The 12,086-nt window shown below is 41.3% G+C and overlaps 1 protein-coding gene across 7 annotated transcripts in view; it reads left to right on the forward strand.

Moving 5' to 3' along the window:
* Nucleotides 1-12,086, forward strand: part of klhdc3 (kelch domain containing 3) — a 95,195-nt gene that overhangs the window by 23,632 nt on the left and 59,477 nt on the right. For 3 of the 7 annotated variants that reach the window (XM_045710416.2, XM_082970605.1, XM_082970607.1), the window contains 2 exons: nucleotides 5,933-5,995; nucleotides 10,287-10,402. In XM_045710416.2, coding sequence (XP_045566372.1) covers nucleotides 5,933-5,995; nucleotides 10,287-10,402 — 179 coding nt within the window. Of the gene's footprint in view, nucleotides 1-5,932; nucleotides 5,996-10,286; nucleotides 10,403-10,542; nucleotides 10,563-12,086 lie in introns of those variants that run through there. The other 4 variants (XM_045710418.2, XM_045710420.2, XM_082970606.1 and 1 more) reach the window with 2 other exon arrangements.

Here is a 12,086-nt window from a genome sequence, read left to right on the forward strand (position 1 = left end):
GTTGTTCCACTGGATATTATAAGGTGAATGCACCAATTTGTAAGTCGCTCTGGATTTTTTTATGTAAATGTAAATGAGTTTTTGGCCAGAAATGGCTTTTGGAGCAGGTGAACTTTCATGTGCCTTAACCTCTATGGGCTAGGTGGGACGCTAGCATATAATGTCACATAAACCCAAACCACAGCTAAATGCAGCACTAACCTTTGATGATCTTCATCAGATGACAACCCTAGGACATTATGTTATACAATACATGCATGTTTTGTTCAATCAAGTTCATATTTATATCAAAAACCAGCTTTTTACATTAGTATGTGACTAGCATGTGACTAGCATTCCGACCGAACACTGCCGGTGAATTTACTAAATTACTCACGATAAACGTTCACAAAAAGCATAACAATTATTTTAAGAATTATAGATACAGAACTCCTCTATGCACTCGATATGTCCGATTTTAAAATAGCTTTTCGGTGAAAGCACATTTTGCAATATTCTAAGTAGATAGCCCGGCATCACAGGGCTAGCTATTTAGACACCCAGCAAGTTTAGCACTCACCAAAGTCAGATTTACTATAAGAAAAATGTTATTACCTTTCCTGTTCTTCGTCAGAATGCACTCCCAGGACTTCTACTTCAATAACAAATGTTGGTTTGGTCCCAAATAATCCATTGTTATATCCAAATAGCGGCGTTTTGTTCGGGCGTTCAAGACACTATCCCAAAGGGTAAATAAGGGTGACGAGCATGGCGCATTTCGTGACAAAGAATGTCTAAATATTCCATTACCGTACTTCGAAGCATGTCAACCGCTGTTTAAAATCAATTTTTATGCAATTTTTCTCGTAAAAAAGCGATAATATTCCCGACTGGGAAATCGTTTTTTATTACAAAGAGAGTGAAAGTAAAAGCATGCTATCCCCTCATGCACAAGCCTCAGTCTAATGGCCCTCTGATAGAGCACTTGCCAAACGCGCTAATGTGTTTCAGCCTGGGGATGGAATTACATCGTTCAGCTTTTTCCCGCCTTCTGAGAGCCCATGGGAGCCGTAGGAAGTGTCACGTCATGCCAGAGATCCCCTGTATTTGTTAGAGATGATCAAGGAGGGCAAGAAATGGTCAGACAGGCCACTTCCTGTAAGGAATCTTCTCAGGTTTTGGCCTGCCAAATGAGTTCTGTTATACTCACAGACACCATTCAAACAGTTTTAGAAACTTGAGGGTGTTTTCTATCCAAAGCCAATAATTATATGCATATTCTAGTTACTGGGCAGGAGTAGTAACCAGATTAAATCGGGTACGTTTTTTATCCGGCCGTGCAAATACTGCCCCCTAGCCCCAACAGGTTAACAAACTTGTATTCCATCTGTAAGTATGAATACAATTGTTAAATTACAAGCCTATTTAGTTTAGCCACGGAAAAAGACATGAATCTTCCTGCTAAGCATGATTGGCTAGCAGGAAGGGCTGGACATGCCGAGAGTTTGGATTGGTCTGCCATGTAGCAAGGTTCTGTCTATAACATGAGCTGCTGAGCTTTTTTGTAATGGAGAACTGCGTAAGTGTTGCTCTCAACATCGCTGCCCTGAATTTGACATGTGCTATCGACAAAGATTAGTGGGAAAAAGTTATTGACTGACTACTTTCTGGAGGACGATCGTGCCATGCTGACTGTCTTGGACTCTGAAAATGAATCAGATGATAAAATCCCTGATTTAGGTAAAAAACGTTTTCATTGAACCAGACATTGTAGAGTCTTCTGGTGACCGTGATGGGGAAGAGACGGCGATCAACAGTGTTGTTGTCACGGAAGAAGTTGACCGATTTTTGTTGTTGTTGAAGTCAATGGAATGACCGGTGGAAGCAGAGTATGATTGCAAATGCGGAGGAAGCCGAAAAAATAACATAGAAGGCTGTTGTATAAAACATTTGTCTCTGCTTTGCATCTTCAAACTAATGGCATAACGGATAGGGAGAAGCATTCTTCCATGTATATGGGTAAGGGTCTAGCTACATTTTCAGATATTATACTTTATTAATTTTGTCAAAGTAGTTTTCATTGCGTGTTAAAGCGTATTGTTAGCTAGCTGACTAGCTCACAAGCTAATGTTACGTGTATGATCTGTGTAGCAATATCATTTGTTTTCCAGAAATCTGTTTGTATTGCTAGTTGTAGCCTAATGTTAGCTAGCTGGCTAACATTGAACCTAGTTGGTTAGCGTAAGCTACCTGCAGATTCATGCCTGGTGGCTCGTTATGACAATCAGTTTGTATTGCTATTAGTATGGTATGGGATTATGGTTTATTGTTTAACTCATTCTGTTTAGCACATGGCCTCAACTGTGAATCCTTAAAGAGATGGGTGGGGCTAAGGCTTATGAGGGTGTGAACGATGCCCAATGGGTTTAGACAAAGAGCTCTCCAATAGGTGTACCAAAAATATTCAAGGGACATTTATCCAAAGTGGGGTTACAAGTTTATTAACTTTCAAAGCAGAATGACTTTCCCAATGTTCCTCAACTGCAGTGTATGATATACAGTGCATTCGAAAAGTTTTCAGACCCCTTTACTTTTTACACATTTTGTTACGTTACGGCCTTATTCTAAAATGTATTAAAAAATGGTTTTACCCCTCATCAATCTACGCACAATTCACCATAATGACATCACAATACCCCATAATGACATCACAATACCCCATAATGACATCACAATACCCCATAATGACATCACAATACCCCATAATGAAAAAGCAAAAACAGTTTTAATGTTGTTTTTTTTCTTCAAATGTATAAAAAATAAAAACCTTATCACATTTACATAAGTATTCAGACCTTTTACTCAGTACTTTGGATGGGGAGCGTTGCTGCACAGCTATTTCCCGGTCTCTCCAGAGTTCGATAGGGTTCAAGTCCGGGCCACTCATTCACTCTTGATTTCATCAGACCAGAGAATGTCTGAGAGTCTTTAGGTGCCTTTTGGCAAACTCCAAGGGGGCGGTCATGTGCCTTTTTGTTGAGGAGTGGCTTCCGTCTGGCCATTCTACCATAAAGGCCTGATTGGTGGAGTGCTGCAGAGATGGTTGTCCTTCTGGAAGGTTCTCCCATCTCCAGAGGAACTCTGGAGCTCTGTCAGAGTGACCATTGGGTTCTTGGTCACCTCCCTGACCAAGGCCCTTCTCCCCCCGATTGTTCTGACTTCTTCAATTTAAGAATGATGCAGACATTTTTTTGGTTCTCTTCCCCAGATCTGTGCCTCAACACAATCCTGTCTTGGAGCTCTACGGCCAATTCCTTTGACCTCATAGCTTGGTTTTTGCTCTGACATGCACTGTCAACATTTACATTTGAGTCATTTAGCAGATGCTCTTATCCAGAGTGACTTACAGTAGTGAGTGCATACATTTGAATACTTTTTTCGTACTGTCCCCTGTGGGAATCGAACCCACAACCCAGGTGCTGTAAGCGCCATGCTCTACACCGGACTGTGGGACCTTATATAGACAGGTGTGAGCCTTTCCAAATCATGTCCAGTCAATTGAATTTACCACAGGTGGACTCCAATCAAGTTGTAGAAACATCTCAAGGATGATCAATGGAAACAGGATGCACCTGAGATCAATTTAGAGTCTCATAGTAAAGGGTCTGAATACTTATGTAAATACATTTCTGTTTTCATTTTTAATAACACTGCAAAACTTGGCTATTGTGTGTAGCTTGAGGAAAACAAATAATTGAATCCATTTTAGAATAATACTGTAACGTAACAATGTATAAAACGGGATCTGAATACTTTCTTAATGCACTTTTATAGCTCTGAGTTTTTATAGCTCTGAGCCGAATCGAGGTCACATATAAAGTCTATTATGGCCGAGTATATTTTTTTAAAGAATGTCTTCGGTGGGGTAATTGGTTTACCGAGAGTAAATATACAAACTTTAGGAGCCGTGCCATTCTGAATAGGTTTACTCTACCTGTAAGATTTATGGGAAAATTGTTCCATTTGAAATAGATCCGCTTTTAATTGTTCAGTAATGGGTCAAGACATCTTTATATATTTGTTGTTATTTATTAAACATCCTCATTATTTGATATGTTTTGCAGTCCACTTAAAGGATTGTTGTTGATCATTATTAGAGTTATTTGTATTTTTCATGAGATTCTGAACATATTTTTAGCGAAGGGGTCATTGAGTTTTTAGTATTGGTCAGGTATGTCAGGAGATCATCTGCAGATCAGTTTAGTTTATATTCATGTTTACCGATACTGATACCTGTTACCTTCGGGTCCTGGTTCAGTTGCCAGTGCAAACAGGACGGGGGAGAGAGGACTTCTTGTCTTATTTTTGATTTAGGATATTTGTATAATATTTTTATTACATGTATTTTTTCAGCAGGAAAGTTGAAGGCTTCCGAAGTTTTGAATAGAAAAGGCCTTTTCGGCATCAACAGCCATTATTGATAAATCTTTTTTTTTTTTTTGTGTATTATACTGAATCATGTTCTTGTATTTGTTTGTGTCTATTTTTAATAAACCCTGTTTGATTGGTATTTATCAAGTCTGATAAGACTTTTGCCATTCTATTGTTTATCAGCTTTATTATTGTATTGCAATTGATTAAATGTATGGGTATATTATCAGCAGGGTGTTCCTGATTTGAATATATCTGAAATAACTGTTTGATACATGGAATTAGAAGGTGCTGAATTTAGTGTTGTCACTTGCGTAAACTGTAGTTGGCTCTTCAACAGTGAAAAGTTTATTCCTGCTTATGGATTTTTCTTACATTTTAAACTCCTATTTAACTTTTGCAGGGTATGAAATTATCATTCCCCTAATGTACGCCTAAAAACAGGGGTGTCAAACTCATCCTAGTGTCTTGTAGGTTTTTTTTTTCTTTCTTTCAGTTAAGACATAGACAACCAGGTGAGGGGAGTTCCTTACTAATTAGTGACCTTATTTCGTTAATCAAGTACAAGGAAGGAGTGAAAACCCGCCGATACTCGGCCCTCCATGGAATGAGTTTGACACGTGCCTTAAAAGCATCCAAATTATATCGGGGCTTTTCTCTTTTCTCTCATGTCTACATTTGTAATGGTGAAGGTTTTATTTTTTTTAGTTGCATATTTAATGGGTTTCGGGTCTTGACAATGTGCTGTTTATTCTCCATATTCTGTCACTCAGTGCATTTTCTGTTGGTGTAATTAAGCATGATACTGGAGAATGATCTGATATCAAAATATCATGATTTTTTTTAACCCAGTAAATTGTTGAGCATTTTTTTGGGGGAAAAAATGAAGTTAAGTCTTGAATAGCTTTTCTTACTTTGAGAGAAAAAAAGGAGTAGTCTTTTGTAGTTGGGAATAGTAATCTCCAGGTGTCCTGGAAATTATTTGTAGAGATTACATTTTTCATCCTCGTTCGATGCTCCTTGAATTGGCCTTTTTTATTGCTACGTCTGTCAATCTTATCGATTTTGTATGATTTTGGTCACCTAAGATAATAGTTCCTGCCTGGATTTCATCAAATATAGCTTAAATTCTATACAAGAAAACAACAACACCATATTTGCCCCTTGGGGGATATACAATGAAATCGATGTGTATTTTTCACCATGTATGGTATAATTCAACATTAGAAAACATCCTTCTTGGTCCATGTGCTGGATATAAGAGAACATGGTGTATTGTTATTTATCAGGATGCCTACACCTCTGCTGTTGCTACAGTAGGTGGCAGCATAGGCCTCTCCAACCCAGCTCCTCTTTAAATGTAACTCTTGCAGGAAAACCACATCTACTGACAATCTCTAAGTCTTTGATAACCATATGCTTTTTTTACCCCAACATGAAGCCTGTGAACATTACATGTATTTTGATGGTCTTGTATAAACTCAGTTAACCTTGTCTCTCCCGTCTATCATCGATGAACCAGATAACATTTTAGGGGACATGTCACATGATGGCGGTGGACATTCCATGGGATGGGAGAGTCATGGTATGAATACGTAGTTATTGTATTCATCAAATCAAAATGTATTAGTTGCATACACCGAATACAACAGGTGTAGACCTTACAGTGAAATGCTTACTTACGAGCCCTTAACCAACAATGCAGTTAAAAAAAAATATGAATAAGAAATAGAAGTAAAAAGTAATTAAAGCGCATCAGTAAAATAACAATAGCGAGTCTATATACAGGGGTACTAAAACAGAGTCATTGTACGGGGGCACTGGTTAGTTGAGGTATTATGTACATGTAGGTAGAGTTATTAAAGTGACTATGCATAGATAACAACAGAGAGTAGCAGCACTATAAAACAGCGGGGGGGGGGACAATGCAAATAGTCTGGGTAGCCATTTCATTAGATGTTCAGGAGTCTTATGGCTTGGGGGCAGAAGCTGTTTAGAAGCCTCTTGGACCTAGACTTGGTGCTCCGGTACCGCTTGCCGTGAGGTAGCAGAGAGAACAGTCTATGACTAGGGTGGCTGAAGTATGACCATTTTTAGGTGATGTGAACGGCAAGGAACTGACATCGCCTGGTGTAGAGGTCCTGGATGGCAGGAAGCTTGGCCCCGGTGATGTACTGGGCTGTACGCACTCCCCTCTGTAGTGCCTTGCGGTCAGAGGCTGAGCAGTTGCCATACCAGACGGTGATGCAACCAGTCAGGATGCTCCTATGGTGCAGCTGTAAAACTTTCTGAGGATCTGAGGACCCATGCCAAATCTTTTCAATCTCCTGAGGGGGAATAGGTTTTGTCGTGCCCTCTTCACGACTGTCTTGGTATGTTTGGACCATGATAGTTTGTTGGTGATGTGAACGGCAAGGAACTTGAAGCTCTCAACCTGCTCCACTACAGCCCCGTTGATGAGAATGGGGCCGTGCTCGGTCCTCCTTTTCCTGTAGTCCACAATCATCTCCTTTGTCTTGATTACATTGAGGGAGAGGTTGTTGTCCTGGCACCACACGGCCAGGTTTCTGACCACCTCCCTATAGGCTGTCTCATCGTTGTCGGTGATCAGGCCTACCACTGTTGTGTCATCTGCAAACTTAATGATGGTGTTAAAGTCGTGCCTGGCCGTGCAGTCATGAGTGAACAGGGAGTGCAGGAAGGGACTGAGCACGCACCCCTGAGGGGTCCCTGTGTTGAGGATCAGCGTGGTGGATGTGTTGTTACCAACCCTTACCACCTGGGGGCGCCCGTCAGGAAGTCCAGGATCCACTTGCAGAGGGAGGTGTTTATTCCCAGGGTCCTTAGCTTATTGATGCTCTTTGAGGGCACTATGGTGTTGAACGATGAGCTGTAGTCAATGAACAGCATTCTCACATAGGTGTTCCTTTTGTCTAGGTGGGAAAGGGCAGTGTGAAGTGCAATAGAGATTGCATAATCTGTGGATCTGTTGGGGCGGTATGCAAATTGGAGTGGGTCTAGTGTTAATGGGATAATGGAGTTGATGTGAGCTATGACCAGCCTTTCAAAGCACTTTATGGCTACAGACTTGAGTGCTACTGGTCGGTAGTCATTTAGGTAGGTTACCTTAGTGTTCTTGGGCACAGGGACTATGGTGGTCTGCTTAAAACATGTTGGTATTACAGACTCAGTCAGGGAGAGGTTGAAAATGTCAGTGAAGACACTTGCCAGTAGGTCAGCACATGCTCTGAGGTCACGTCCTGGTAATCGGTCTGGCCCTGCGGCCTTGTGAATGCTGACCTGTTTAAAGGTCTTACTCACATCGGCTGCGGAGAGAGTGATCACACAGTCTTCCGGAACAGCAGGTGCTCTCATGCATGTTTCAGTGTTGTTTGCCTCGAAGTGAGCATAGATGTAATTTAGCTCGCCCGGTAGGCTCGTGTCACTGGGCAGCTCTCAGCTGTGCTTCCCTTTGTAGTCTGTAACAGTTTGCCAGCCCTGCCACATCCGACGAGCATCAGCCGGTGTAGTACGATTCGATCTTAGTCTTGTATTGACGCTTTGCCTGTTTGATGGTTCGTTGGATGGCATATCGGGATTTCTTTAAGCTTCCTGTTTATAGTCCCGCTCCTTGAAAGTGGCAGATCTAGTCTTTAGCTCAGTGCGGATGTTGCCTGTAATCCATGGCTTCTTGTTGGTATGTTCTTACGGTCACTGTGGGGACGACGTCATCGATGCACTTATTGATAAAGCCAGTGACTGATGTGGTATACTCCTCAATGCCATCTGAAGAATCCCGGAACATGTTCCAGTCTGTGCTAGCAAAACAGTCCTGTAGCTTAGCATCTGCTTCATCTGACATCTTTTTTATTGATCCAGTCACTGGTGCTCCCTGCTTTAACTTTTGCCGCTGTTCCGTCCTGCCAATACAGCGTATAACCAGTATGTTGATAATGTCGTCATTCAGCTACGACTCCGTGAAGCATAAGATTTTACAGATTTTAATGTTCGGTTGGTAGTTTAATCTTCCGCGTAGGTCATCGATTTTATTTTACAAAGTTTGCACTTTTGCTAGCGGAATGGAAGGAAGTGGGGGTTTATTCAATCGCCTACGAATTCTCGGAAGGCAGCCCCGCCCTCCGTCCCCTTTTTCTCCGTCTTCTCTTCACGCAATTGACGGGGATCTGGGCCTGTTCCTGAGAAGCAGTATATGATTCACGTCGGACTTTTATAAAGGAAATAAAGGATTTTGCCAGTCCGTGGTGAGTAATCGCAGTTCTGATGTCCAAAAGTTATTTTCGGTCATAAGAGACGGTAGCAGCAGCATTATGTACAAAATAAGTTACAAAACACAAACAACGCAACGAAACAAACTAAAAACTTCTGGTCAGTTTTTATTCCCCTGTAAATGAACGTGTTGTGGCTGGTGAGGTTCTACTTGGGGAGAGTGAGTCCACCGAGAGACCGAAGTGAGATGAGTTGAGGCACCACACATACTTCAGGGTTTATTTTTAAATGTTTATTAATGTCCTTGAAATTGGGCAATCGGGCATAAGGCACCAGCCTGTCGGACTTCTCACGCAAACAACTTTATTTTGAATAGCTTTACATATTGTGCATTTATAGAAGTCAACAACAATCAGATAAAACAGTGTTATTTAGCTTATAACATTTTATAACACTTGAATGAACATTGACTTAGTCTTAAAACGAATAGGCCTTTTATCCTTAAGCTATGCCTTTTGGCTGTCGAACTGTCAGAATCCTAAATGTACAATCAGATAAAACAAATAATTATTTAGAACATTCTTTATAACAAGGAACACCAGCATGTACTCAGCCGGATGACAGACCCTATTAACCTTTTTGCAGGCCTTATCATTGTTCTAGCAAGCTACACCAGATGTACCAAACAGGCCTTATCATTGTTCTAGCAAGCTACACCAGATGTACCAAACAGGCCTTATCATTGTTCTAGCAAGCTACACCAGATGTACCAAACAGGCCTTATCATTGTTCTAGCAAGCTACACCAGATGTACCAAACAGGCCTTATCATTGTTCTAGCAAGCTACACCAGATGTACCAAACAGGCCTTATCATTGTTCTAGCAAGCTACACCCGATGTACCAAACAGGCCTTATCATTGTTCTAGCAAGCTACACCAGATGTACCAAACAGGCCTTATCATTGTTCTAGCAAGCTACACCAGATGTACCAAACAGGCCTTATCATTGTTCTAGCAAGCTACACCAGATGTACCAAACAGGCCTTATCATTGTTCTAGCAAGCTACACCAGATGTACCAAACAGGCCTTATCATTGTTCTAGCAAGCTACACCAGATGTACCAAACAGGCCTTATCATTGTTCTAGAAGGCTTCACTTTGGGTCAGTTTGTTTTGTAAGTGAAGATGCAGTCTAGTTTCCAGTGGACCTCCTGTCTCTCTGTGTGTCTGTGATGATGTGTTTCTCTCTCTGTGTGTCTGTGATGATGTGTTTCTCTCTGTGTGTCTTTCTCTCTGTGTGTCTGTGTGTGTCTGTGATGATGTGTTTCTCTCTCTGTGTGTCTGTGATGATGTGTTTCTCTGTGTGTCTGTGATGATGTGTTTCTCTGTGTGTGTCTGTCTCTCTGTGTGTCTGTGTGTGTCTGTGATGTGTTTCTCTGTGTTTCTCTGTGTGTCTGTGTGTGTCTGTGATGATGTGTTTCTCTGTGTGTCTGTGATGATGTGTTTCTCTGTGTGTCTGTGTCTGTCTGTGATGATGTGTTTCTCTGTGTGTCTGTGTCTGTCTGTGATGATGTGTTTCTCTGTGTGTCTGTGTGTCTGTGATGATGTGTTTCTCTGTGTGAGGTCAACATGTCTGTTTTGAACTTTAGACAACCACCGGTGGTTCACCCCTAAGATTTCTGGGACCGTTCCGGGGGCGAGGGATGGCCACTCAGCCTGCATCCTGGGCAAGGCCATGTACGTCTTTGGAGGATACGAGCAGCTGGTGAGTCCTGACCCCTAACCCTGACTGACCCCTTTGTCCTGGGCAAGGCCATGTACATCTTTGGAGGGTACGAGCAGCTGGTGAGTCTTGACCTCTAACCCTGACTGACCCCTTTGTCCTGGGAAAGGCCAGGTACGTCTTTGGAGGGTACGAGCAGCTGGTATTAGTGTTGAGCAATTAACCAACATTTGGGTTATTTTTACTTTTTTAAACAACTAATTGACCGACGTCTGTTCAATTATTTGAATTCCATTTCATTTTTTTTTTTTCTGTGAGCTTTGTGCAGTTTCTGTAGCGATAAATCCGATCAAGGCTGAACTGTGCGATGTAGTAGGGAGTTGTAGTTTTTATCAGGCCAATATTCTACAAACTGTAGTTTAGCTCAGAAAACGTAGTAATTAACTACAATGACCATGATCCATTGCGTGGCCGCTTAAACATGTCCAGTCTGTGCGGAGCAAGAATCATGCCCCGTTTACATCGTGGTGTATTTCATTACGCCATACTTCATCTTCGCAGTCTTGCCTCGCGACTGAACGGACAACTGTAGTTTTTGTAACGCCAAATGGAGGAGAACATGTCTCTCGTGAGATATCATATTTATTTCGGGAGATCGCAAAATATGATCTTTTCATTCAAGACATAAGTATATTCTTTCAGGTGATTAAACATGTTTGGTTTAGTTACTTTTTCCTCAACTTGTTTCTCTAACTTTATAGCAAGTCAAGTTAGCTTGTACTGCAGAGCAGCTAGCAAGCTAAAAGCTAGGCTAGGTTGAAGATACCATTGTAGCTAGCGACGTCCACCTAATAATTATCGTCAAATACAAACGACATTACCATCAGAATAAACTTAAACAGTCATATCATATAATTGGCCTAACAGCCAATGTGTATTTTTTTTTAACATTACTATTAAAATAGTCCTCACTTATAGGAATTGGTAATTGTTTCAAAGTTGCTAGCTATTCCATAAAGCCGTCACCGATGGTGATTCGGATAACTTCTTATTCTTTGACGGACTCAGGCTGGACTGAAGACGACGCAAAGTTGAACATTGCAGTGTCCGTCTCGCGACGGAGCCTTCAACTGCACGGGGCTGTTGCGTTTTCACTCCATTGTGGATTTCTCCATTTAAATGCATGACATCCAGCGCTACGTAACTGAGGGCTTATTGGTAATGTGAACGAGGCTCGGAGCCTCTGTTTTTGGTGACGGCTTTATGGGATAGCTAGCAACTTGTAAACCATTACCCATTCCTATAAATGAGTACTATTTTAATAGTAATGTTAAACAATACACATTGGCTGTTAGGCCAATTATATGATATGATTGTTGCCTCCTGTTTAAGTTTATTGTGATGTTAATGAAGTTTGTTTATAATAATTATTAGGTGGACGTCGCTAGCTACAATGGTATCTTCAACCTAGCCTAGCTTTTAGCCAGCTAGCTGCTCTGCAGTGCAAGTTAGCTTGACTTGCTATAAAGTTAGAGTAACAAGTTGAGGAAAAAGTAACAAAACATGTTTTATCACCTGAAACAATATATTTATCCTGTCTTGAATGAAAATCTCATATTTTGCGATCTCTGACGAGAGACATCTTGTGTTACAGACACTACAGCCGCGGGGCAAGACTCTGTGAAGATGACAAACGACGTAATGAAATACATCACGATGTAAACGG

The sequence above is a fragment of the Salmo salar genome, chromosome 28 (assembly GCF_965601325.2).
Source record: "Salmo salar chromosome 28, fSalSal1, whole genome shotgun sequence".
Lineage (NCBI taxonomy): Eukaryota > Metazoa > Chordata > Actinopteri > Salmoniformes > Salmonidae > Salmo > Salmo salar.